The sequence below is a fragment of the Coregonus lavaretus genome (assembly GCF_964263955.1).
Source record: "Coregonus lavaretus genome assembly, chromosome: 11".
Classification (NCBI taxonomy): domain Eukaryota; kingdom Metazoa; phylum Chordata; class Actinopteri; order Salmoniformes; family Salmonidae; genus Coregonus; species Coregonus lavaretus.
This window is the reverse complement of record NC_139998.1, coordinates 12,339,882-12,365,065: the sequence shown is the minus strand read 5'-3', so window position 1 is coordinate 12,365,065 and position 25,184 is coordinate 12,339,882. Positions and strand designations below refer to the sequence as shown.

At 42.0% G+C, this 25,184-nt stretch overlaps 2 protein-coding genes across 2 annotated transcripts in view; one reads left to right on the top strand and one right to left on the bottom strand.

Annotated features, from left to right (window-relative positions):
• The window catches only part of LOC311137717 (ankyrin repeat domain-containing protein 27-like), a 44,121-nt gene extending 32,695 nt beyond the window's left edge, over positions 1-11,426 (top strand). Inside the window, exons 20-28 of the mRNA XM_084172271.1 lie at positions 2,376-2,432; positions 5,124-5,240; positions 6,396-6,560; positions 6,825-7,022; positions 7,256-7,375; positions 8,239-8,412; positions 8,690-8,849; positions 9,125-9,206; positions 9,500-11,426. Of these exons, the coding sequence (XP_084028397.1) occupies positions 2,376-2,432; positions 5,124-5,240; positions 6,396-6,560; positions 6,825-7,022; positions 7,256-7,375; positions 8,239-8,412; positions 8,690-8,849; positions 9,125-9,206; positions 9,500-10,163 (1,737 nt within the window). The 3' untranslated portion in view covers positions 10,164-11,426. The remainder of the gene's footprint in view (positions 1-2,375; positions 2,433-5,123; positions 5,241-6,395; positions 6,561-6,824; positions 7,023-7,255; positions 7,376-8,238; positions 8,413-8,689; positions 8,850-9,124; positions 9,207-9,499) is intronic.
• A 10,483-nt stretch (positions 11,427-21,909) lies between these two features.
• On the bottom strand, positions 21,910-23,968 carry LOC311136881 (Iroquois homeobox protein 5a-like; the record flags this gene model as incomplete). The annotated part of the gene is made up of 3 exons (XM_084171194.1): positions 21,910-22,619; positions 22,839-23,241; positions 23,729-23,968. The coding sequence occupies 3 exons, from the start codon at positions 23,966-23,968 to the stop codon at positions 21,910-21,912; spliced, it is 1,353 nt and encodes a 450-aa protein (XP_084027320.1).
• Between the last annotated feature and the right edge of the window lie 1,216 nt (positions 23,969-25,184).

Genomic DNA, 25,184 nt, shown 5'->3' with positions numbered 1-25,184 from the left:
GGACACGTCTGGCACTGCAGGATTTGAGTCCCTGGCGGCGTAGTGTGTTACTGATGGTAGGCTTTGTTACTTTGGTCCCAGCTCTCTGCAGGTCATTCACTAGGTCCCCCTGTGTGGTTCTGGGATTTTTGCTCACCGTTCTTGTGATCATTTTGACCCCACGGGGTGAGATCTTGTGTGGAGCCCCAGATCGAGGGAGATTATCAGTGGTCTTGTATGTCTTCCATTTCCTAATAATTGCTCCCACAGTTGATTTCTTCAAACCAAGCTGCTTACCTATTGCAGATTCAGTCTTCCCAGCCTGGTGCAGGTCTACAATTTTGTTTCTGGTGTCCTTTGACAGCTCTTTGGTCTTGGCCATAGTGGAGTTTGGAGTGTGACTGTTTGAGGTTGTGGACAGGTGTCTTTTATACTGATAACAAGTTCAAACAGGTGCCATTAATACAGGTAACGAGTGGAGGACAGAGGAGCCTCTTAAAGAAGAAGTTGCAGGTCTGTGAGAGCCAGAAATCTTGCTTGTTTGTAGGTGACCAAATACTTATTTTCCACCATAATTTGCAAATAAATTCATAAAAAATCCTACAATGTGATTTTCTGGATTTTTTTCTCTCAATTTGTCTGTCATAGTTGACGTGTACCTATGATGAAAATTACAGGCCTCTCTCATCTTTTTAAGTGGGAGAACTTGCACAATTGGTGGCTGACTAAATACTTTTTTTCCCCACTGTATATGCCATTTAGCACACCATTTTATCTAAAGCGACTTAGTCAGTCATGTGTGCAAACATCAAATGTGCAAATTAAGTATGTGTTTGTTACAGCAAGCAAGTACAGTGCATTCGGAACGTTTTCAGACCTCTTGACTTTTTCCACATTTTGTTACGTTACAGACTTATTCTAAAATTGATTAAATGCAAAAAAAATCATCATCAATATACACACAATACCCCATAATGACAAAGCGAAAAATGTTTTTTTGAATTTTTTGTATTCAGACCCTTTGCTATGAGACTCGAAATTGAGCTCAGGTGCATCTCAACCCCATAGAATTCAATTGATTGGACATGATTTGGAAAGGCACACACCTGTCTACATAAGGTCCCATAGTTGACAGTGCATGTCAGAGCATAAATCAAGCCATGAGGTCAAGGGAATTGTCCGTAGAGCTCCGAGACAGGATTGTGTCGTGGCACAGATCTGGGGAAGGGTACCAAAACAAGGTCCACAAGAACACAGTGGCCTCCATCATTCTTAAATGCAATAAATTTGGAACCACCAAGTCTCTTCCTAGAGCTGGCCACCCGGCCAAACTGAGCAATTGGGGGAGAAGGGCCTTGGTCTGGGAAGTGACCAAGAACCTGATGGTCACTCTGACAGAGCTCCAGAGTTCCTCTGTGGAGATGGAAGAACATTCCAGAAGGACAACCATCTCTGCTGCACTCCACCAATCAGGCCTTTATGGTAGAGTGGCCAGACGGAAGCCACTCCTCAGTAAAAGGCACATGACAGCCTGCTTGGAGTTTGCCAAAAGGCACCTAAAGGACTCTCAGACCATGAGAAACAAGATTCTCTCGTCTGATGAAACCAAGATTGAACTCTTTTGCTTGAATGCCAAGCGTCACGTCTGGAGGAAACCTGGCACCATCCCTACGGTGAAGCATGGTGGTGGCAGCATCATGCTGTGGTGATATTTTTCAGTGGCAGGGACTGGGATACTAGTCAGGATCGAGGGAAAGATGAACTGCGCAAAGTACAGAGAGATCATTGATGAAAACCTGCTCCAGAGTGCTCAGGACCTCAGACTAGGGTGAAGGTTCACCTTCCAACAGGACAACGACCCTAATCACACAGCCAAGACAACGCAGGAGTGGCTTCGGGACAAGTCTCTGAATGTCCTTGAGTGGCCCAGCCAGAGCCCGGTCTTGAACCCGATCTAACATCTCTGGAGAGACCTGACAATAGCTGTGCAGCGACGCTCCCCATCCAACCTGACAGAGCTTGAGAGGATCTGCAGAGAAGAATGGGAGAAACTCCCCAAATACAGGTGTGCCAAGCTTGTAGCGTCATACCCAAGAAGACTCAAGGCCGTAATCGCTGCCAAAGGTGCTTCAACAAAGTACTGAGTAAAGGGTCTGAATACTTATGTAAATGTGATATTTCTGTTTTTAATTTTTAATATTTTCGACAAACCTGTTTTCGCTTTGTCATTATGGGGTATTGTGGGTAGATTGATGAGGGAAAAACATGATTTAATAAATTTGATAATAAGGCTGTAACGTAACAAAGTGGAAAAAGTCAAGGGGTCTGAATACTTTCCGAATGCACTGTATGTACGTACATAATAGTGTGTGTGTGTACCAATGTCTGTGTTGCAGATTTTGACGCTGTTGGAGTTGACACAATATGGTTCTCACAGAAGAGATAGCAATGATGTAAGTCAAATGTCATCACATAGGAAGTGACAGAGTAGAGTTGACTCAATAATGGAACTACATCATTTCATTAGATAAACTGATGGTTCTGACCAGCCAACCTGTTAAAATACCGTTAACCAGAATCCTGTAGGTGGACTGTCCTAAGTATTCCAAGGATATCTCTTTACTTGCTCTGCTAGAAGCAGCCTGGACCCAGTTTCCCAAAAGCATCTTAAGGCTAAGTTCATTGTTAGAATCTTCGTAGGAGCATTGTTAAATCGCAGAGCTGTTTCCTAAAACCGTTGTTGGTGAAGTTTCACTTGAAAACGCTAGTTGTTTACCGACTACCTCAAACCACTCCAAGAACAGCTAAGTGCGTCGTTAGATGCTTTTTTGCCCTTCCGCGTCACTTTATACACAGAAAATCTCTGCTAAACATAGAATCAAGATGTTTCTGTCTCTCTGTAACCGCTGATAACTTCAGAACGAAGTTAAAAGTTGCTAATGTCTTTGCAATTGTTACAAACAAGTGAATAATAAAAAGATGCTTCAAATAAAAACAGTGATCACTGCATTAAAATAAAAATACAGTATAGGCTACATAGGCCTATGTATTTGAATGATATTGAACTCAATTTCATGTTCAATCAATTGAGTTCTATTTGGTTATTGTAGGCTACTATCTTAAATTGCCTCAATATATTTAATGTTGTGTAACAACGTGCGCAATGATGTGCCAAATCTGTGATTTAGTGCATTATTATGGGGTAAGCATTAGAATAAGCCGCCTCAATATTTGCAGACAAATAATATACACTGCTCAAAAAATTTAAGGGAACACTAAAATAACACATCCTAGATCTGAATGATTGAAATAATCTTATTAAATACTTTTTTCTTTACATAGTTGAATGTGCTGACAACAAAATCACACAAAAATTATCAATGGAAATCAAATGTATCAACCCATGGAGGTCTGGATTTGGAGTCACTCAAAATTAAAGTGGAAAACCACACTACAGGCTGATCCAACTTTTGATGTAATGTCCTTAAAACAAGTCAAAATGAGGCTCAGTAGTGTGTGTGGCCTCCACGTGCCTGTATGACCTCCCTACAACGCCTGGGCATGCTCCTGATGAGGTGGCGGATGGTCTCCTGAGGGATCTCCTCCCAGACCTGGACTAAAGCATCTGCCAACTCCTGGACAGTGTGTGGTGCAACATGGCGTTGGTGGATGGAGCGAGACATGATGTCCCAGATGTGCTCAATTGGATTCAGGTCTGGGGAACGGGCGGGCCAGTCCATAGCATCAATGCCTTCCTCTTGCAGGAACTGCTGACACACTCCAGCCACATGAGGTCTAGCATTGTCTTGCATTAGGAGGAACCCAGGGCCAACCGCACCAGCATATGGTCTCACAAGGGGTCTGAGGATCTCATCTCGGTACCTAATGGCAGTCAGGCTACCTCTGGCGAGCACATGGAGGGCTGTGCGGCCCCCCAAAGAAATGCCACCCCACACCATGACTGACCCACCGCCAAACCGGTCATGCTGGAGGATGTTGCAGGCAGCAGAACGTTCTCCACGGCGTCTCCAGACTCTGTCACGTCTGTCACGTGCTCAGTGTGAACCTGCTTTCATCTGTGAAGAGCACAGGGCGCCATTGGCGAATTTGCCAATCTTGGTGTTCTCTGGCAAATGCCAAACGTCCTGCACGGTGTTGGGCTGTAAGCACAACCCCCACCTGTGGACGTCGGGCCCTCATACCACCCTCATGGAGTCTGTTTCTGACCGTTTGAGCAGACACATGCACATTTGTGGCCTGCTGGAGGTCATTTTGCAGGGCTCTGGCAGTGCTCCTCCTTGCACAAAGGCAGAGGTAGCGGTCCTGCTGCTGGGTTGTTGCCCTCCTATGGCCTCCTCCACGTCTCCTGATGTATTGGCCTGTCTCCTGGTAGCGCCTCCATGCTCTGGACACTACGCTGACAGACACAGCAAAACTTCTTGCCACAGCTCGCATTGATGTGCCATCCTGGATGAGCTGCACTACCTGAGCCACTTGTGTGGGTTGTAGACTCCGTTTCATGCTACCACTAGAGTGAAAGAACCGCCAGCATTCAAAAGTGACCAAAACATCAGCCAGGAAGCATAGGAACTGAGAAGTGGTCTGTGGTCACCACCTGCAGAACCACTCCTTTATTGGGGGTGTCTTGCTAATTGCCTATAATTTCCACCTGTTGTCTATTCCATTTGCACACCAGCATGTGACATTTATTGTCAATCAGTGTTGCTTCCTAAGTGGACAGTTTGATTTCACAGAAGTGTGATTGACTTGGAGTTACATTGTGTTGTTTAAGTGTTCCCTTAATTTTTTTGAGCAGTGTATATCTAGGAGCTGATCCGTCGGTCAGAATTGTGCAATAATTTTAATGAGATTTGAGTGTAGAAAGCTGATCCGAGAGCAACGCTGCCTTTCTTTCGATCCTATCAGTATCGACACATGCTCCAATTAAGCACTTAGTGAACATTCTCTCTACGTGGTGTTTTGGGAAACGCATGTGACATCTTCGGCCGTTATAGGAACGATGCATCGTTAAAACACTCGTAAGCTTAAGTTCCATCGCTATCGGGAAACCGGGTCCTGATTTTGTTTGTGGTATGGTCAGCTGATTGACGGGGCGCTCTCTCGCCCCCTGCTGTCCCTTCCAGTCCCCTAACCACTCTCCCCAGGCCTCTGACTGCAGCAGCCGCCGTTCCTCTGTCTCCAGCACCACCTCCCAGAGCTCTGAGGCCAGGCCCGACTACGACAGGGTCCGCCACAAAGAGGTGAGCAGAGCACTCAGGACCCCTGGCCTAGGCAGGGTTGACCCTGACAATGCCTAAGAGGAGTACCATCCTCTTAATTCAATTATTGAACGTTAGGGCAAAATTTAGATTTCTGCCTAAAATGACATATCCAAAAGTAATATTTTCATGAGATGGCCATAAACAATAACTGGTAATGCTGCATAGTTTTAGAAAGGTCTGGGACTCACCTTTCTGGTAAGTGGTTATAGATTGCTTAGGTGTACTCACTTTTGATGACACAAGTTCAAGAACATAGTACAAATATGAGAAATCATACGATTTTTTCCCTATTCAACAAAAGTGGGGCAATAGGGCTTAAAATGACTGAAATGCTTTCTAAATATAGTAACAATCAAATTATAAACGACTTACTATAAGATTTCACATTTTCTTATAACTGTAAAATAAATATGATCATACTTAGTGACAGTACAATATTGGCACCTTTTCATATAACCGACAACTTTTCTGCCAAACGTACTCTGAGCGAAGCAGACACCATTCAAATGTGTGCAGACTTGTTACAAATTCTGCTTTAAGCACGAAGAGATTTTGTGCATCTCTGACGAAGAGAAGATGTTCTTATTTCAATTCTTTGAAATTATTTTGTGTTTTTCCCTGTTGAGGGCTATAAATCCATCTGTTGAATCCGCTAGACTCTCCCGTTTCACATGCAGCTACGATGGTCACAGGTACAGGAAATCGTTCCTTTGTCTGGATAGGACAGAAAATGTAACGTGTCGCTCCCTATGCAAATATGTCTGGGAACCTCACAGCTGCGCTTGCAATAGCGCATATGGATCGAGACAACCACCACTTTTAGGGAGTGTAAAGCAATGAATGTTGCGTCGGTCACAGAGTGCACTGTACACAGAAATATCTGTCAGAACCAGTCCAGAACCGCTAAATAGGGGACTTAACATTTAGGGAAAAGGAATAGGGAAGGAAGTGAAATTATATGTAGTATTTTTATATATATTGAGTGACGCTAATATTTGGAGCTTTCACACAAAGTTTTTGTGGGATGACTATCTGTAATTTGTAATCCATGTTGGCAGTTTGTAAAGGCCCTGCGTTTACTGTCTTGTGTTCTAATAGGCTGCCTCTCTCTGTTTCTCTCTGTTTGACTGACAGGTGGAGAAGTTGCTGCGTGCGGCAGCTGATGGAGACATAGAGATGGTGCGGTACCTGTTGGAGTGGTTGGACGAGGAGCCAGAGGAGGAGGATGCAGGGCTGCCCTCCTGGACTAAACTGTGCCACCCACTGTGCCAGTGTCCACACTGTGGGCCATCACAGAAGGTCAGACAACATCGCTACTGCAGGCTCCATGCTCCATAGCCCGACAAACATACTTACCAAAACTTGTACAGTGAGCAAACAAACAGCAATCTTCACACAGGGCCTTAGACTGAATTTTGTTCCTGCAGAGCTGTCCAGCTAACTTGATGATGTCTGTGCCTTTTATGTCTGTATTGGTGTGTGTGTGTGTGTGTGTGTGTGTGTGTGTGTGTGTGTGTGTGTGTGTGTGTGTGTGTGTGTCTGGATGTGTGCGTTTGCCTCCAGAAGTTGGTGTGCCTGCAGGCCAGTGGTCTGGGTGTGAACAGCAGTAGTGTGGATGGCTTCACTCCCCTCCACGTGGCGGCGCTCCATGGTCACACGGCGCTGGTATCCCTGCTCAGCCGCCACGGGGCCAACGTCAACGCACGCAACAGCCAGAGCGCCACTCCACTGCACCTGGCCAGCCAGAACAGCCACTTACAGGTGGGCACACAGTACTATACTTTAGCTGCGTTTGATTGAGCTTCCCTGGCTCATCAGAAACCATGGAATAGTCCCAACCCCCCGTCCATCTAGGGACTCCAGGCAGACTCGCCCAAAAGCTTGAATTGTTTGAAACACACAGGTCTGCTGCAGATTGACTCTTTTCATCCTCGCTCATACCTCGTTCTTCAGCCTCAGACAATCTCTCATTGGTTTTATGTACATGTGTTCAGGTAGTGACATCACTGCTGGAGTGCAATGCCAAGCTGAATAAGAAGGATCGCTATGGCAACACCCCTCTGATCCACGCCTGCCTCAGAGGTCACCTGGATACAGCCACCATCCTGCTGCAGGTGAACAGAACACTGACACTGCTTCCCCCTAGTGATCAAACAGGCCAACACCATCACACTGGAGAAATAAACGGCCAAGTAAGGTCTTTATAGCTGTCAGCAGTGGTATAAAGTACTTTAGTAAAAATACTTTAAAGTACTACTTAAGTAGTTTCTTTGGGTATCTGTACTTTACTTTACTATTTATATTTGAGACTACTAGTCAGACTACAAATAATTTACTTTTTACTCCATACATTTTCCCTGACACCCAAAAGTACTCGTTAAATTTTGAATGCTTAGCAGGACAGGAAAATAGTCAAATTCACACAATTATCAAGAGAACATCCCTGGTCGCCCCTACTGCCTCTGATCTGGCAGACTCACTAAACACGCATGCTTCCTTTGTAAATTATGTCTGAGTGTTGGAGTGTTCCCCTGGCTTTCTGTAAATTAAGAAAACAAGAACATGGCGCCGTCTGGTTTGCTTAATATATGGAATTTGAAATGATTTGTACTTTTACTTTTGATACCTAAGTATATTTTTGCAATTACTTTTACTTATGATACTGAAGTATATTTAAAACCAAATACTTTTAGACTTTTACTCAAGTAGTATTTTACTGGATGACTTTCACTTTTACTTGAGTCATTTTTTATTAAGGTATCTTTTACTTTTACTCAAGTATGACAATTGGGTACTTTTTCCACCACTGGCTGTCAGTGACCAAGAAATTGAAAAAATGATAGCAGAGCAATCACATGACAAAGACCATGTTGCTCTAAACGTTGTAAACCATACCACCTAAGCTTCATTAAAAGGCCACCTATTGTGAGTAGCAAAACAATGTGTGATCAGACGTTTCTATATTGTCTTCCTCCAGAGCAACGCCTCAGTGAACCTGTCCAACAACCAGGGGAACACGGCCCTGCACGAGGCTGTGAAAGGGGGTCACCTGACCCTGGTGGAGCTGTTACTGCAGGCTGGAGCCTTGGTCCACATGAGGAACAAGAGACAGAGGACAGCACTGGACTGTGCCATGGAGACCAGGGGAAAAGTGAGAATCTAACGGCCACTGAGGGGTTAGATCAGGGACAAGGTGACCACTTGTTAAACAGAATTGTAAACAGAGTTGCACAAGATGTACAGTATGTGCAACTTTATTTGTTTTTCTTAGATTTGCTAACTTTCTGTTAGTCAGCACCTCACCAACTATTTTGGGTATGGGTCTACATATAATTTTTTTCAGTAGCAGATCTAATCGAACAACCATAGAGCTGGGGAAAAATGAATTCATTATGAAATGGGTTTTTGTTTTGTTTTTCCACTTTCAGAACACTGAAATCCTGAGGACTCTTCAGAAGGCATCTGGACTCTCCCACAACGCTGAACCAATCAAACTGCTCTCTGTGCCCAAGGGGGCTCCGGGTAAGAGAGTCAGTATTGACAGCAGCCACTGTTTTTCCTTGACCACCTACCTGCTAGAGCATGAAGGTACAGAGATCTATTACAAGTAACACACAGTGAAAAGTCTTCTCACCAACTTTGTCACCTAATAATTCAAACTATGGCAATAGTAGTAGCTTCGTCTTTTTGGGGACCAATCTACTACTACTGCCATATTTTGAATTATTGGGGTTTGTTTTCCAACACCCAATAATTCAAACTATGTTCCACTGTCCATACCATCATACCACTTAGAATGCATGCCCATGGTATGCTGGTGTGGATATGGAACAGTTCTTCTTACTTCTTTCTCCCAATCCCAGCACACTCATTTGTCCAGCGGCTAAAGCATCAGCAGGATAATGCCAGTGGAAGACGTCAGAAGCTGGCCCAGTCAATAAACTGGTCAGTACCATGGAAAATATTGTGTGCCCCCTTGTGGAATATGTATGCTGTCCTTCATAGTGAAGTTGATGTCAATATCAATCTGACTGCAGTTTGCAAAAAGATCAGTTGAGACAATGTGGAGTTTGTTTGTTTAGTTAGATGTTCCTAAGTACACAAAGTCAACAAAGCCGATCCAGAACAACTTTTGTCATGGTTTACTCATAAGTTTTAATAAACATACATTTTAAGGAACTGTTATGTTTCAGTGCAATTCCTCTGAGCTTGTGGATATTGTTTGATGTTTTTTTCAGGGTTCAGCAAATCAAGAAAGGTCTTCCCAGGGACACCAGTGTGCCTTCCATCAACTCCCCCACTCCTGAGAGGAGGAAGCTGAGGCGGGGGGAGACCCTGGAGAGCAGTGGGCCGTTCAGCATCAGCTCCAGCCCAGAGGGAAGCCCCCAGCCTGGGGGCCAAAGGGACAGAGAAAGGGCCCTGAGCTGCAGTCACACCGTGGACACAGAGCACCCCCCGTCTCCTCAGTGGGGCCGGGACCGGAGACACACAGGAGAGGCCAAGGTTGAGGACACACACATAGCCAAAGACCCTTCACACACAGACACTCCAGGTGAACCCTTGCATACATACGCACCTGACATTCACACACCTGACGTGTCAAATACATACACACCTGACATCCCATCAAATACACACACAGCAGACGACCCCTCAAATACACAACAAACACCCGGCAGCGACCCATCACACACACACACACCCGAGGATCCATCACACACACCTAGCCAAGTCAATGGAGACAAAGACAGAAACAGAGAGGAAAAATATGTCCACACCACATCACACACAGAAGTAAAGTCTAAGAGGAACTGTCCAGAGACTGAGAGCCCACCCAAAGACATGGAAGACCTGGTAGAAGACCTGGTAGAAGACCTGGTAGAAGAAATAGAGATACTCTGAGGAGCAGAGGCTGAGGCGGACCCCAGTCAGGGAAGAACTTGCACAGTGTGGGTTAACCAGAGAAGAGTGTGGCCTACTTTTAGTTAGTTGACCTGACTGTTATTGAAAGCACTTTTTCTCCTTGCCTTCACAAAAAAGGGATGCAAAACATGTTAATTCAACTTCATGCGAGTGTCATTCAGTTTTAGTTTATTTTAGTTTTGTTGCTCACCCTTATAATATAGATAGTAGATAGATAGATAGAACATTATAACAGTGGATAGTGACATTATAGCATATCCGGACGGTTTTAGTTTTGTCAACTTTTTAAAAAATGATAATCTGAATATATATGCTCATATTACATCTGGACGTTTTTATTTGACCATGTAAAATCAGGGCTCTGTTTTTATTTTTAACAATTTAGTTTAACTTGATTACAGTTCTCAGGTTTGGATGTCATTTTTAATTTAATTTACTGAGTTAGTTATTCCCTGTAGAAAACCATCAATTGTAATTTCTAACCTATCTATAACAGAAAATGTACCTCCTGGTGTGTGGCAATTGAATGACAATGCACAGTGAGGCCACACTTGTATCACAGTGAATGTCAAACACTTAGAATAGTTATCTTGGTTGCTTTGTAGGTAGAGAGAGAACCATAACAATGTATACACATACATCTATATACAGTAGCTCAATCCAGTGACTCCACAAATAGATAGTACTGTAGTTAAATACTGCATTTGAGAATATAATAACACAATTGCCATAGTTCATTTGTTTATCATCACCTTTACTGTATTCTGAATCTGATATTTATCCTGTAGAAAACAATATAATGCAACAAAAGAAAAGTGTTTATTTAGCATTGAACTGATAATTCAATTTCACCTCTATGGCAGTTGATCCCAATCCTGCAAAGCAAAGCCATATAGGACCCAACAGATTCTATGGGGAGTTTGCACTTTACAAGTACCATTTGTTTTCTATCAGCAACACTCTGAAATCTCTGTAGTTTTGAATTGACATTTATTGAAATTATCATAATCCAGCACATACAGTACATTGAACACAGAAAAATGACTAGCATCAGCATACGGATGTATTTTTATTTCAAGGTTACTGTTTTGGTATATACAGTAGTAGTTGTCCACTCCAATCTCAATGTTGATTATTTTCGTACTAAAGTATTTTATTAAATGTTTTAATATTAGATGCAGTGAACGTGCCTTATTTAATTTATGTCAAAATCACCTGTAATAAAACTATGATCAAGAGTAATTTGTTTAGACTATTGTGTTCTTTGCAGGAGTTGGCTTATTGTTGGATTTTTTTCAAATATTGTGCTTTATGATATGCTAGGTAAGTTGTTAATGTTATGATTTTTCTACTGTTAAAATATTGTTTCAAAGACAAACTCCAGCTATTTGTGAACTTTTCTTGTTGAAAAACAATATCCCATGCATAAATATAGTAATGTACATACACTTAAGGGTAAAACAAAAGGTTTTTTTTTTTTTACACTATGGAGGCCATTCAAGGAGTTGGTCTGATGGTGCCCTTTGTCATCGGCCTCCCCCTTGCTTGAGAATCAATAGAGGAGCAATACAGAACAAAAGAGGAAGGTGAAAACACAGAATCCTACTCATTACTCCACGTACCTAATTACGTCACTTTTGTTTTGATCCGACTTTGCTGTGGGCTTTGAACGGGGCACCTGGCTCACGCCCGGGAGGCAGCCCGGTTCCAAAACAAATACAATCTACTTTCACCCCGGTGCAAAACACGCCTACCCGGCTGCCTGGGTCAGATTCATCGAATCCCCTCACTGACTTCCATTGGAACAGAAAGAATTAGGGAGTGGGATGTCTCGCTTCGTTTTCCGTCTCTGTTTAAAGGACCCCACTATTTCGACATAATTCCTGTTGTAGAGCGGAAATGCTTGTTTAGGTTCCACATCGGAAGAATGATGCAGGCTACATATTCACGAATTGAGGGTGGGAAGGAACATCAATGATTTCCACGTGGAGCGGACAAACCTCAACAAATGGGGCACTGACAGCTGTTAGTGTAGCTAGCTAGCTGTCTTGCTAACATTATCTAGTTCGCTAATGTTATGTTGTTGCTGTTTTGTTTTTTACTACACCATATTCAAACGATTAGCCAGCTGGCAAGGCTATGGCTGGTTCTGGAGCTGGATTTGTCATAAGCATTTAGTGAAAACTTTGCCACAGATGGAAGCTAGTATCTTTGACTTCACAATCTGTTTTTATCTCCAAGTTTAGGCATCTTCCATAAATTGCGGCTGCGAATCCGCCATAGAAATAGTAATGAGATGTACACTACCAGTCAAAGGTTTTAGAACATGTACTCATTACAGGGTTTTTCTTTATTTTTACTATTTTCTACATTGTAGAATAATAGTGAAGACATCAAAACTATGAAAAACACATGGAATCATGTAGTAACCCAAAAAGTGTTAAACAAATCAAAATATATTTTATATTTGAGATTCTTCAAATAGCCACCCTGTGCCTTGATGACAGCTTTGTACACTCTTGGCATTCTCTCAACCAGACTAAAGAGGAGTGCTTTTCCAACAGTCTTGAAGGAGTTCCCACATATGCTGAGCACTTGTTGGCTGCTTTTCCTTCACTCTGCGGTCCAACTCATCCCAAACCCTCTCAATTGGGTTGAGGTTGCAGCAATCCATCACTCTCCTTCTTGGTCAAATAGCCCTTACACAGCCTGGAGGTGTGTTTTGGGTCATTGTCCTGTTGAAAAACAAATGATAGTCCCACTAAGCACAAACCAGATGGGATGGCGTATCGCTGCAGAATTCTGTGGTAGCCAAGCTGGTTAAGTGTGCCTTGAATTCTAAATAAATCACAGACCGTGTCACCAGCAAAGGACCATCACACCTCCTCCTCCATGCTTCACGGTGGGAACCACACATGCAGAGATTATCCAGTCACCTACTCTGCGTCTCTCAAAGACACGGCGGCTGGAACCAAAAATCTCACATTTGGACTCATCAGACCAAAGGACAGATTTCCACTGGTCTAATGTCCATTGCTTGTGTTTCTTGGCCCAAGCAAGTCTCTCCTTCTTATTGGTGTCCTTTAGTAGTGGTTTCTTTGCAGCAATTCGACCATGAAGGCAGATTCACGCAGTCACCTCTGAACAGTTGATATTGAGATGTGCCTGTTACTTGAACTCTGTGAAGCGTTTATTTGGGCTGCAATTTCTGAGGCTGGTAACTCTAATTATCTTATCCTCTGCAGCAGAGGTAACTCTGGGTCTTCCATTCCTGTGGTGGTCCTCATGAGAGCCAGTTTCATCATAGCACTTGATGGTTTTTGCGACTGCACTCGAAGAAACGTTCAAACTTCTTGAAATTTTCCGGATTGACTGACCTTCAGGTCCAAAATAATAAGGGACTGTCGTTTCTCTTTGCTTATTTGAGCTGTTTTTGCCATAATATGAACGTGGTCTTTTACCAAATAGGGCTATCTTCTGTATACCACCCCTACCTTGTCACAACACAACTGATTGGCTCAGTTGTGTTGTAAAAATTCGACAAATACACTTTTAACAAGGCACACATGTTAATTGAAATGCATTCCAGGTGATTACCTCATGAAGCTGGTTGAGAGAATGCCAAGAGTGTGTAAAGCTGTCAAGGCAATGGGTGGCTACTTTGAAGAATCTAAAATCTAAAATGTATTTTGATTTGTTTAACACTTTTTTGGTTACTACATGATGAAAAATATATATATATCCATATGTGTTATTTAATAGTTTTGATGTCTTCACTATTATTCTACAATGTAGAAAATAGTAAAAATAAAGAAAACCCCTTGAATGAATAGGTGTGTCCAAACTTTTGACTGGTACTGTATATATTTTATATATACAGACCAGCTAATAAATACGTGAAAAATGACAAATTATCACATTTTCGGTAAAAAAGCCGAAGCGCAAAAACATTTGTTTGCACCCTCTTTTAATTTGCGCCATGGCTCAGGTTGAAGAAAGGCTGTTCGTCTCAGCCAGAGATACAGTGCATTCGGAAAGTATTCAGACCCCTTGACTTTTTCCACATTTTGTTACGTTACAGCCTTATTCTTCAATGGATTCAATTGTTTCCCCCCTCTCATCAATCTACACACAATACCCCATAATGACAGAGCAAAAACAGGTATTTAGACATTTTTGCACATTTATGAAAAATAACAAATTGATATCACATTTACATAAGTATTCACACCCTTTACTCAGTACTTTGTTGAAGCACCTTTGGCAGCAATTACAGCCTCGAGTCTTCTTGGGTATGACGCTGCAAGTTTGGCGCACCTGTATTTGGGAAGTTTCTCCCATTCTTCTCTGCAGATCCTTTCAAGCTCTGTCAGGTTGGATGGGGAGTGTCTCTGCACAGCTATTTTCAGGTCTCTCCAGAGATGTTAGATCGGGTTCAAGTCCGGGCTTTGGCTGGGCCACTCAAGGACATTCAGAGACTTGTCCCGAAGCCACTCCTGCGTTGTCTTGGTTGTGTGCTTAAGGCTGTTGTCCTGTTGGAAGGTGAACCTTCGCCCCAGTCTGAGGTCCTGAGCGCTCTGGAGCAGGTTCTCTTCAAGGATCTCTCTGTACTTTGCTCCGTTCATCTTTCCCTCGATCCTGACTAGTCTCACAGCCCCTGCCGCTGATAAACATCCCCACAACATGATGCTGCCATCACCATGCTTCACCGTAGGGATGGTGCCAGGTTTCCTTCAGACATGACGCTTGGCATTCAGGCCAAGTTCAATCTTGGAAGAGTCTTGGTGGTTCCTAACTTCTTCCAATTAAGAATGATGGAGGCCACCGTGTTCTTGGGGACCTTCAAAGCTGCAGAAACGTTTGTACCCTTCCCCAGATCTGTGCCTCAACACAATCCTGTCTCGGAGCTCTACGGACAATTCCTTCGACCTCATGGCTTGGTTTTGACTCTGACATGCACTGTCAACTGTGAGACCTTATATAGACAGGTGTGTGCCTTTCCAAATCATGTCCAATCAAAATAATTTACCACAGATGGACTCCAATCAAGTCGTAGAAACATCTCAAAGATGATCAATGGAAAAAGGATGCACCTGAGCTCAATTTCGAGTCTCATAGCAAGGTGTCTGAATGCTTACAGTACCAGTCAAAAGTTTGGACACACCTACTCATTCAAGGGTTTTTCTTTATTTTTACTGTTTTCAACTTTTTAGAATAATAGTTAAGACATCAAAACTATGAAATTACACATATGGAATCACGTAGTAACCAAAAAAGTGTTAAACAAATCAAAACTACTCCATCACTCTCCTTCTTGGTAAAATAGCCCTTACACAGCCTGGAAGTGTGCTTGGTCATTGTCCTGTTGAAAAACAAATGATAATCCCACTATGCCCAAACCAGATGTGATGGCGTATTGCTAAAGAATGCTGTGGAAGCCATACTGGTTAAGTGTGCCTTGAATTCTAAATAAATCACAGACAGTGTCCCCAGCAAAGCACCCCCACACCATAACACCTCCTCCTCCATGCTTTACGGTGGGAAATACACATGCGGAGATCATCCGTTCACCCACACCGCGTCTTACAAAGACACAGCGGTTGGAAACAAAAATCTCCAAGTTGGACTCCAGACCAAAGGACAGATTTCCACTGGTCTAATGTCCATTGCTTGTGTTTCTTGGCCCAAGCAAGTCCTTCATGTCTTAAAGTAATGATGGACTGTCGTTTCGCTTTGGTTATTTGAGCTGTTCTTGCCATAATATGGACTTCGTCTTTTACCGAATAGGGCTATCATCTGTATACCCCCCGTATCTTGTCACAACACAACCGATTGACTCGAACGCATAAGAAGGAAAGAAATTCCACAAATTAACTTTTAAGAAGGCACACCTGTTAATTGAAATGCATTCCAGGTGACTACCTCATGAAGCTGGTTGAGAGAATGCCAAGAGTGTGCAAAGCTGTCATCAAGGCAAAGGGTGGCTATTTGAAGAATCTCAAATATAAAATATATTTTGATTTGTTTAACACTTTTTTGCTTACTACATGATTCCATATGTGTTATTTCATAGTTTTTATGTCTTCACTATTATTCTACAATGTAAAAAATAGTAAAAATAAAGGAAAACCCTGTAATGAGTAGGTGTGTCCTAACCTTTAACTGATAGTGTATGTAAATAAGGTATTTCAGTTTTTTTTTAATATATACATTTGCTCAAATGTCTAAATACCTGTTTTCGCTTTGTGATTATGGGGTATTGTGTGTAGATTGATGAGGATTTTTTATTTCTTAATCCATTTTAGAATAAGGCTGTAATTTAACAAAATATATAAAAAGTCAAGGGGTCTGAATACTTTCCGAATGCACTGTAGGTATATAATGATGAGATGGTCATATCCAATGATCTATATACTCTAGAGGACTAATAGGGGGCGCTGTGTTGAAGTCACCGTATCTTCATCTTCGGGCTCCCCCACCGTCATAAAAAAATATTTTGGAAGCTATAGAAATGCAGCAATTAATGTCTACATTCGTTTTTGCCATGTTTATTCTATTACAGACACCTTAATGCATACTTTTTTATTATATTATGTGAGCTAAACATAAAATAAATAATGAAAAAATATATACACACATTTTCCTTAAAGTATATATTTTTAGATTACTAATGCTACTGTCCCACTACAACAACAAAAATACTTAAATACATATAATTTTGTCCTTGAAATATTTAATTGAAATACTGTAGAATTCCATTCATTCCTATGGAGGACTGCTCCTAGGGAGTGCCAATATGGAGCGACTGGTGGCTTCAAAGCCTCACAATGGCCAATACAAAGCATCAGCAATCCAGGGTTTATATACATACATCACTGGTCATATCTCATGTCTAACAATTGGATTCGCTGTCCTGAGAGAGGAAGAGGAGGAGGGATGAAGCGAGATCACGTGGGACCATTCTAGCCAATGAGAAGGCAGTTATGGTGTGAACAGGCACAACTCCTATATAAAATAGTTTTTCTCAATGTTGCCGATATGCCACGTGTGTAGTACTTTCGTAACTTTCGTAACAATCGAAACATCACAAAACTTATATTCGATCAAATAGTAAATAAGTCATTACATTATTTGTTGACCAAATTCGACACTCTCTCATTGACCTCCATACAAAAACTCCTCACTTGGTGGGTGAAAAAACGAAAAATCGCCACCTGCTGGAGGAGACAGATTGTGGGCCGAGTTACCTCTCTCGCTTCGCCTCTTACTCTCTGGCTCAGCTCAGTCACGAAGAGGAAGAACTTTGCTTAATAAATAATGCCATGCAGGTGGGTGGTAACATTCAAATAAGACCCAGCCCTGAAAAGAAACGTAGTCTGAAAAGTATTTGCACTTCATCTCATAAGGAAACACAGCATTGACACAGATTTCCACGAATGTTCCACTTCGGATTTCCCACTTCTAGCCCAAATGCATCATACTTTGACTAAAACTATGACTTATCGTTGTGCAACATCATGGGTAAGCTCTGGGCATCGTCTTTCAGTTGAACAAAAGTGCATTTCCGCTGTTGTGGTAATTTTAAGGACGCTCGTTCTATTCATTTTAATTTGATGGTATCCACCACTAGACAACGGTGTTTACCCTACAATTCGTGTGGCCTTCCTCCACAGGCGATCCAATAGCGTGGCCCTAGGTCCCACCAGGAGTGGTAGTAGCAAGCAGAGACAACAGCTGAGCCTCTGTCTAAGAATGTTGCTTTCTGCTGTGGCACCAGGGAGTCCATATTGTGCTGACAGGTCATGTATGACACTGTCAACATGGCGCGAGTGTGGAGTGCCATGGTGTTCATGGTATTCAGGCAGACCCTGGGCGTTCTCTTTGCATGGTCCTGACTGAAACAGGCGAAGCGTACTCCATGGCCGTCTGCTTAGGCAATGTAGGGGAGGCAGGAGGTACACTACTTCAGGGCAGGTGCCATTACGATCTTCAGCCTCCCGGCTCGCAGCAGGGGACAGTTATGAGTGCAAGGTGTCTTCCACAGACTCATGGTCAGTCAATGTCAGTCCTTGTATCCTCTGTCTATGAGTGTGGTTTGAGTGTGGTTACAATTTCCCAGACCCATCTTTTAGCTTTATACCAAACCAAATTACAGGAAAGGCTTGATCAACACAAACTCAAGGCAATGGCAAAGATATTATATTTTATTGACTGGTTTATTGCTTTGCCTTTTCGTCTCTGCTTTAAGGTAATTCCCAAACAAGTGATGGTGGAAAAACAGGGATACAGTGAAACAGATGAACCTGACAGAATGCCACCAGCCAAACCCACGGAAGGCATGTCCTGCTGTGTGATATTCAACAGCGAGGGTCACCGGAGGTATGACTCTAAGCAAACAGCACCACCTGGAAACCACACACTCTATCACAGGCTCAATATGGCAACACTGGAGGAAAGTGTATAAAATATTGTGAAAGCTTTTCTAGGAAATTCTACCTGGTCTCATGTTATATCAGCCAAGCCCTTGTTGAAAAACGTCAAGCGTTGACATTTGTTAGACATTTTTTAGGAGAACATAAACAAATTAAAAACATTTGGGGCAGCGATATTGCATGGTACAAAATGCTGCTCGTCTGCAGTTACTTCACCTAGACCACATTCAGTGGGGAATGTAGTCAGTGGTTTTTGCTTGGGTGTCTCTGTGGCTGCTGCATATTTTTACTCGCACAAGAGGGCACTCCAGGCAAAGTTATGGCTACATTCATCTATTCTACACGTCTGCCTCAGTCTGCTGTGTCTACCCTCCTAAAAAGCTACTGGGTGTGCAGGCTTTCGTTCTGACCTTACTCTAACACACCTGATTCAGCTAATCAAGGTCCTGAGGTAAAAGGGATGGAAGTTGTTTTGCAGGAGGGTAGCCCCCTGCTGTGAACACCACATGAAGTTATATGTAAAATGAGGATGACACATGAGGTCATTATATGTAAAGCACTTTAAAACTTCGGGAAAAGTGCTATTGAAATGCAAGGCTTACAAATGGCTTGTTTATCTTATTTTCATATGAAAGGTACTGTATGTGGGGATGTGGGGAGAGACTGCTTGTTTTGAGGCAGAACATTACCTCAGCCCTCAGAGACCAGAGACTGGGCCGTTCACCCTGGTGTTCTGCCTCTGAAAGACCAACTCTGAGAACAGATGCTTCTATAGAGGTCCTGGAGCGAGGGAGAAGGAGAGGATAGGGGGAGAAGAAGGAGAGAAGAGGGAGAGGAGAGGAGAGGGAGAGAAGAGGAGGCAAGAGGGAGAGAAGATGGTGAAGGTACTGCATAGCAGGGGGTTAGGTGATATCAGATCCTAACATCTGTCAGTCTTAGGGGTTATCCCATGCAGAGTGGACCTCACACTGGTTGAGAGACATGCCCCAACAGTGTCTGATGTCTGGTGATGTTTAGCTTCGATGCCCAACACAGTTGGGAAAGAGAAACATATGGGCCCTAAAGTCAATCAAACAATTACTTCACTGCAAATGTTAACATTTTAGTTTATCTATTGAATGCAACTTTGGCCAATTTATACAGAGGAGCACTCTTAAATAATACATTCTGAGGTTATATCTTTGGTATGATCGAGTTCCCGCACAGATAGACTCTAGATTTTATGAAGCAGAACATTTTCTTTAAAGAAGTGGTCATGGGCCAATAGTTTGAATGGGTGATATGGACCAAGTTAGCAGTATTAACATATCATAGCCACTAGCCAGGCATAATAATACTAATCCATCAATTACGGCTTGATTATTTGATGATTTATAAACCTTTGTGTTTTGCTGTTATTTACCATATTTGAACTCCTTTTTTAGACATTGTGGTAGACTGGACTTGGCCCATCATGTGCTGCTAATTGTGTATCTGGGACCTAGAAGTAATTCTATAAAACTAAATGGGTATATATCCTGCACTATTAAAAAACGAAATGGTCATATTTTGCCATTGTGATAAATGTATCCATATACTATCAATTTGAGGTTCATACAAAGGTTTATAAATCATCAAATAATCAAGCCTTATTTGATGGATTAGTATTATTATGCCTGGCTAGTGGCTATGATATGTTAATACTGCTAACTTGGTCCATATCACCCATTCAAACTATTGGCCCATGACCACTTCTTTAAAGAAAATGTTCTGCTTCATAAAATCTAAAGAGTCTATCTGTGTGGTAACTCGATCATACCAAAGATATAACCTCAGAATGTATTATTTGAGAGCGGTCCTCTGTATAAATTGGCCAAAGTTGCATTCAATAGATAAACTAAAACGTTCAAGTTTAAAAGGATACCATTTATTCTTCTTATGGCCTTTGTGTAGCCTGAGTTTTTACTGAATCCAAGACCAGAGATTTGTATACAAATTCAAAAATTAAGTATCTTACTGAAAATGTAAATTGTCCAAAGGTTTTTTAAATAATCTATTAAAGGTTTGCATAAGATCATTGTGTGTCTTTGAGTTGATCATAGGCCTAGAACATCTCAGTAAATCTTTAAACATCCATAGCCAAATGTATTTATGATGTATTTATACACACTTTCTCTGTTAGTTATCAGCTTCAAAAAGGACTTGAATATCAAGAGGCTTTTGAGCAAAATATAGCCTATGCAGAAAGCCACAAAAAATCACTAACATAGAAAACATGTTATTGCTTTATATACTTTAGGGATTACATAGCCTTTTAAGTTATTGAGGGCCAGAGTTTAGTACACAGTGGTGCGTTTTTCTCACCCTTCTTTGCATGCTTTGTTACTGTTTGGCTCTTGCAATTCTATGATCAAGAGAAATCCCCTCCTTCAGGAGAACATAGATTCAAATTTACACACTTTTTAATTCCTTGAAGATGTCCTTGGAAAATGTAAGCTTCTTAAGTGTTGATATTTTAAAAACCCAGATATATGCCTGGTTACCATGGATTATTTTGTGGTGTGATCAAATGTCATTTCCTCTCAGCTCAACTTAAAAAATAATAATAATAACAGACTAGAGCATTTCTGATATATAGGGATTACATTTTCCACAGTTGCTTCAAGTAATGGCTACTAAAATCTAGACTACATGCAGAGGGAATTTCGAGAATTATGTATAGCCTACTTATTGCGATACAGGACATATTGCGTATTGGATTGGTGCTTTGATAATGCAGTCAATGCAATGATTAATCGTTTTTTTTAATCCAATAATTTCGCCGGCATTGGCAACTTTCTGTGTGGAGTTGTGTTCTTCACATGGCTGTGGTTATTTGAAAAGGCACACATGTCAACCATTACAGCCATGCAACACGAAATTAATCTTGTAAAAATAGGATATTTTTTGCGGAACGAACGACCAAAGTCAATAGAAATGACAAAGTAACACACTTTTCTTCGAAAAAAGACTACAATAAAACTTGTCTTCTTTAATTAATAATTATTCACCACGTGGTTTGACAAAGGAATCCACTTTTTTTCTCCAAAGATTAGACATTATCCTTTAAAAATACAAAATGTAATAATTGAATATTCACATTCCTAAATAATTGTTTGTTGCCTTTTTAGGGACTCCCAAGAACACTCATTTTCAATGTTCCATTTGCATCCCAAGAGGTATTTTCCCAACTGAAAATGTCGTTTATTTTCCCAGTTGGACAATAAATACACGTCTATATAGAGCCTATAGCTTACCAAATGGCACACAAGCTACTAGACATGTGTCATACCTTTCTTAATTTCAAATCTCAAGTCTTTACAAATATCTATCTGTGTTTGGCTCCTGGCTTGGCTGTCTCTTGACAGAGCCTCGGCTCTGTGTAACATAGTTTGATGTAATCCATTTAAATGTGTCGCTGACCCCACGTTGGATCCCGGGCTCTGCAGGTCTCCAAAAGTGCCATGATAGTTCGAGTAACCCTGGAAAAAGGGAGACGTATAATAGACATGTCTGGATAGGGCTGCGCTGTGAGGGAAAAGATTCTGAGGAGCGTCTCGCAATGGAGATGACATAGGCCTACGGCCCGGAATCTCTGTACGTAATTGTCCGGGCATGGTCTGAGAGGCATCACTACATCCTTTACATTTATCCGAAGAAGTTGCAATCTCCGCGAGCGACCACAGTTTAGGTTTCTGGGCCGGAAGGGCGGAGTGAATCACTGATGTGGCATTGCTGGAGTTGCCTGAGTCATTACGCCTCGGTGGAGGTGGACTTTCCGAGGCCGCGGAGTCTGAATCCCTCTCCGCTCCAAGGTCCGCGTTTTGGGGAGATGCTGCGGTGGTGGGCGGTGGCATCTCGGTCACTCTCCTGTTCCCGTGGTCCTTTATATCCGGATCAGTTAAGACAGGTTCCATGTCATTGCCGCTATTGTCCTCTTTGTATTTCTCACAGGGGATTCCCACTGGATTTGTATGCTGTCCAACTGCAAGAAGATAGAATAAATTAGACCAAAGCGTTCCAAGGATTAGGTCTAATCACCCTTTCAAGGTCTAATGAAAGCAACAACATGTTGTAAGTCTATGCAGTGAATTACATAAAAATAGGCCAATACTTTTTAAACCAATGAAATGCCTGAAATAAAACATATTTTAGGCCGACTGCAGCATGGAAACCTTAATGAAAAAAAGAGACTTTAACTTACCTGCTTCATTTTTCGACCCAATTTCTGCTGTGGGCTTGAGTGGCTCGTCGTCTTCGTCATTCTTCTCCAGGTCAATGTTGTCATCTTCTTCCTCATCCTCACTTCTATTCCTCGGGGTCCACGTCATTTTATTCTCTTTCTTCAACCGCCTTCTGGCGTTTGCGAACCAGGTGGACACTTGGGTAAGGGTCATCTTAGTAATGATGGCCAGCATGATCTTCTCACCCTTGGTTGGGTAGGGATTTTTACGGTGTTCATTGAGCCACGCTTTGAGAGTGGCAGTCGCATCCCTTGTAGCATTTTTCCTGTATGTAGGATCTCCATATGGATAGCCCAATGCTACACCAAACGGGTGATATTCTAAAGAGCCAGCGATGCCCGCTGAAGGATCATACGCGGAGCCCTAGAAAGTCAATAGAAAAACAATAGATACGAATTTATTTCAATAGTTTGATCTCACAAGACTGGAAAGCCTAAAGGAAGACATTGATAATTTCCAGACCTTCAATTTCCAATTGTATTGATCATATTTTCAGAGTTAAAAATGTATTTATATTATAGGCCTATGCATAAGCTATGCAACTTATGACAGATACAATATTGGACAATTTTAACAAAAAATTATATATTTTATTTTGTAAAGTTTTGCAAATAATTGTGACTAATCGTTGCATAAGCTCTTATTATAAATTACTTAAGCTTTTATACATGTTTTATTAAACCTCTATTAATTGTGCACTCATTGTATCAGAAGGCTATACTTCAACTTAGTTGTTCCAAAATCTGGATACAAATAGGCCTTTTCAAAGAAACGAATGGCGTTTTTTTTTACAATAATGATTCCGATATCAAACAGTGCATAATTGTTAAACTGTACAGTATTCACTCACCACAAATGAGTTCAGTGCCGCCCTCTGCTCTCCGCGATACTGGAGGTGGGAATTGAAGCCAGGGGATGAACCATTGAACGCCGGTGATCCCGCGTACGGCGCGAAGGCTGAACCTGAAGACGACCGGCCCAGGTCCTCTGTCCTTGGTCCTCCTAAAATCACACTGGAACTGAACGGGGGACAGGAATGGAGAGCCAGAGACACCGACGGTTGGAAGAGAAAGCCTTGAGGATAGGCCATGGTGAGTGACTTCCTAAAGTCAACCACTTATGGCCACTTGTGCGCTTTCGACCCTAGATGCACACTAAAGAAAAGCGCATGAAAACTCACATCTGAAAACAGTTCCTTTCCCTCAATGTTCGCATTTGAAAAATAACTAATCCATTCAATAACATTGCGAACTGTTGCGTTGGTTGGTTTGTTGTTGTTTACTACATCAATTTGGCTGCATGTAGCATTCCAGCGGAACGCTTTGTCGATGCCCAACCTGCCAGGCTCTGGAAATGGGAGAGTCAGCGGAGGAATAGGCAACCTCATTCCATGATTGTCAGCTCCACCCCCGCGCGCGCGCGCGCGTGCACACACACACACACACACACACACACACACACACACACACACACACACACACACACACACACACACACACACACACACACACACACACACACACACACACACGTTACGCTTTAATTGAGATCGAATTAGACTATTATCAAATCATTAGGCTAGTATTGTGAAGGCTATCTGTACCCTAACACATAAAATGATATCAATCTATATAATTTAAACCCAATTATAGATTATCTTATTATCAACTGCACTCCTCGTTAACCGAGAGGGATCGCTGTCTGCACTGCTGACAGGGTCCCTAACCTGAAAACTGGTATCTTCAGTTGTAACAATTGCAGATATATAGGCTATATCACAATTGCATATATCTAAATATTTTATTTACCAGAGAAATAAACTGAAAAACACTCAAGTAAAAGCAGATATCCTAATGAAAAACAAAGGAATAATTGTACATGCTTACCATTGGTTTAATTTAATTGTTTGTTGTGGTTTCAAATAAGAAGTTATTTGCATTGGCAGTAGATGCTTGTGAATAATACTTCTTGCCCCTGAATACAGTTGCCAACAATAAAGCCTATCAGGCATAGAAGAAATAGTCGCATGGACAGACAGACTACTTGCCGGGAACTGTCCAAGTGCTGAATGTTGGCACTGTAGGTAGTGACGTCACATTTTCAAGCTCAGGAACGTCTCAGTAGACGATTAGGCCGATCTACGATCTGTGAGTTGCGTGATGTGCTGAAAGCTGGCTAGAAAACAGAAATGAGATAATCCTCATACTCTACAGATCGTTTCTGCTATCAGTTGCACAGGTATGCTTCTCGCTGTCGCCAATAGGCCCATGAATAGGCTGCACATCGACATCAATGGAGTCCGATAT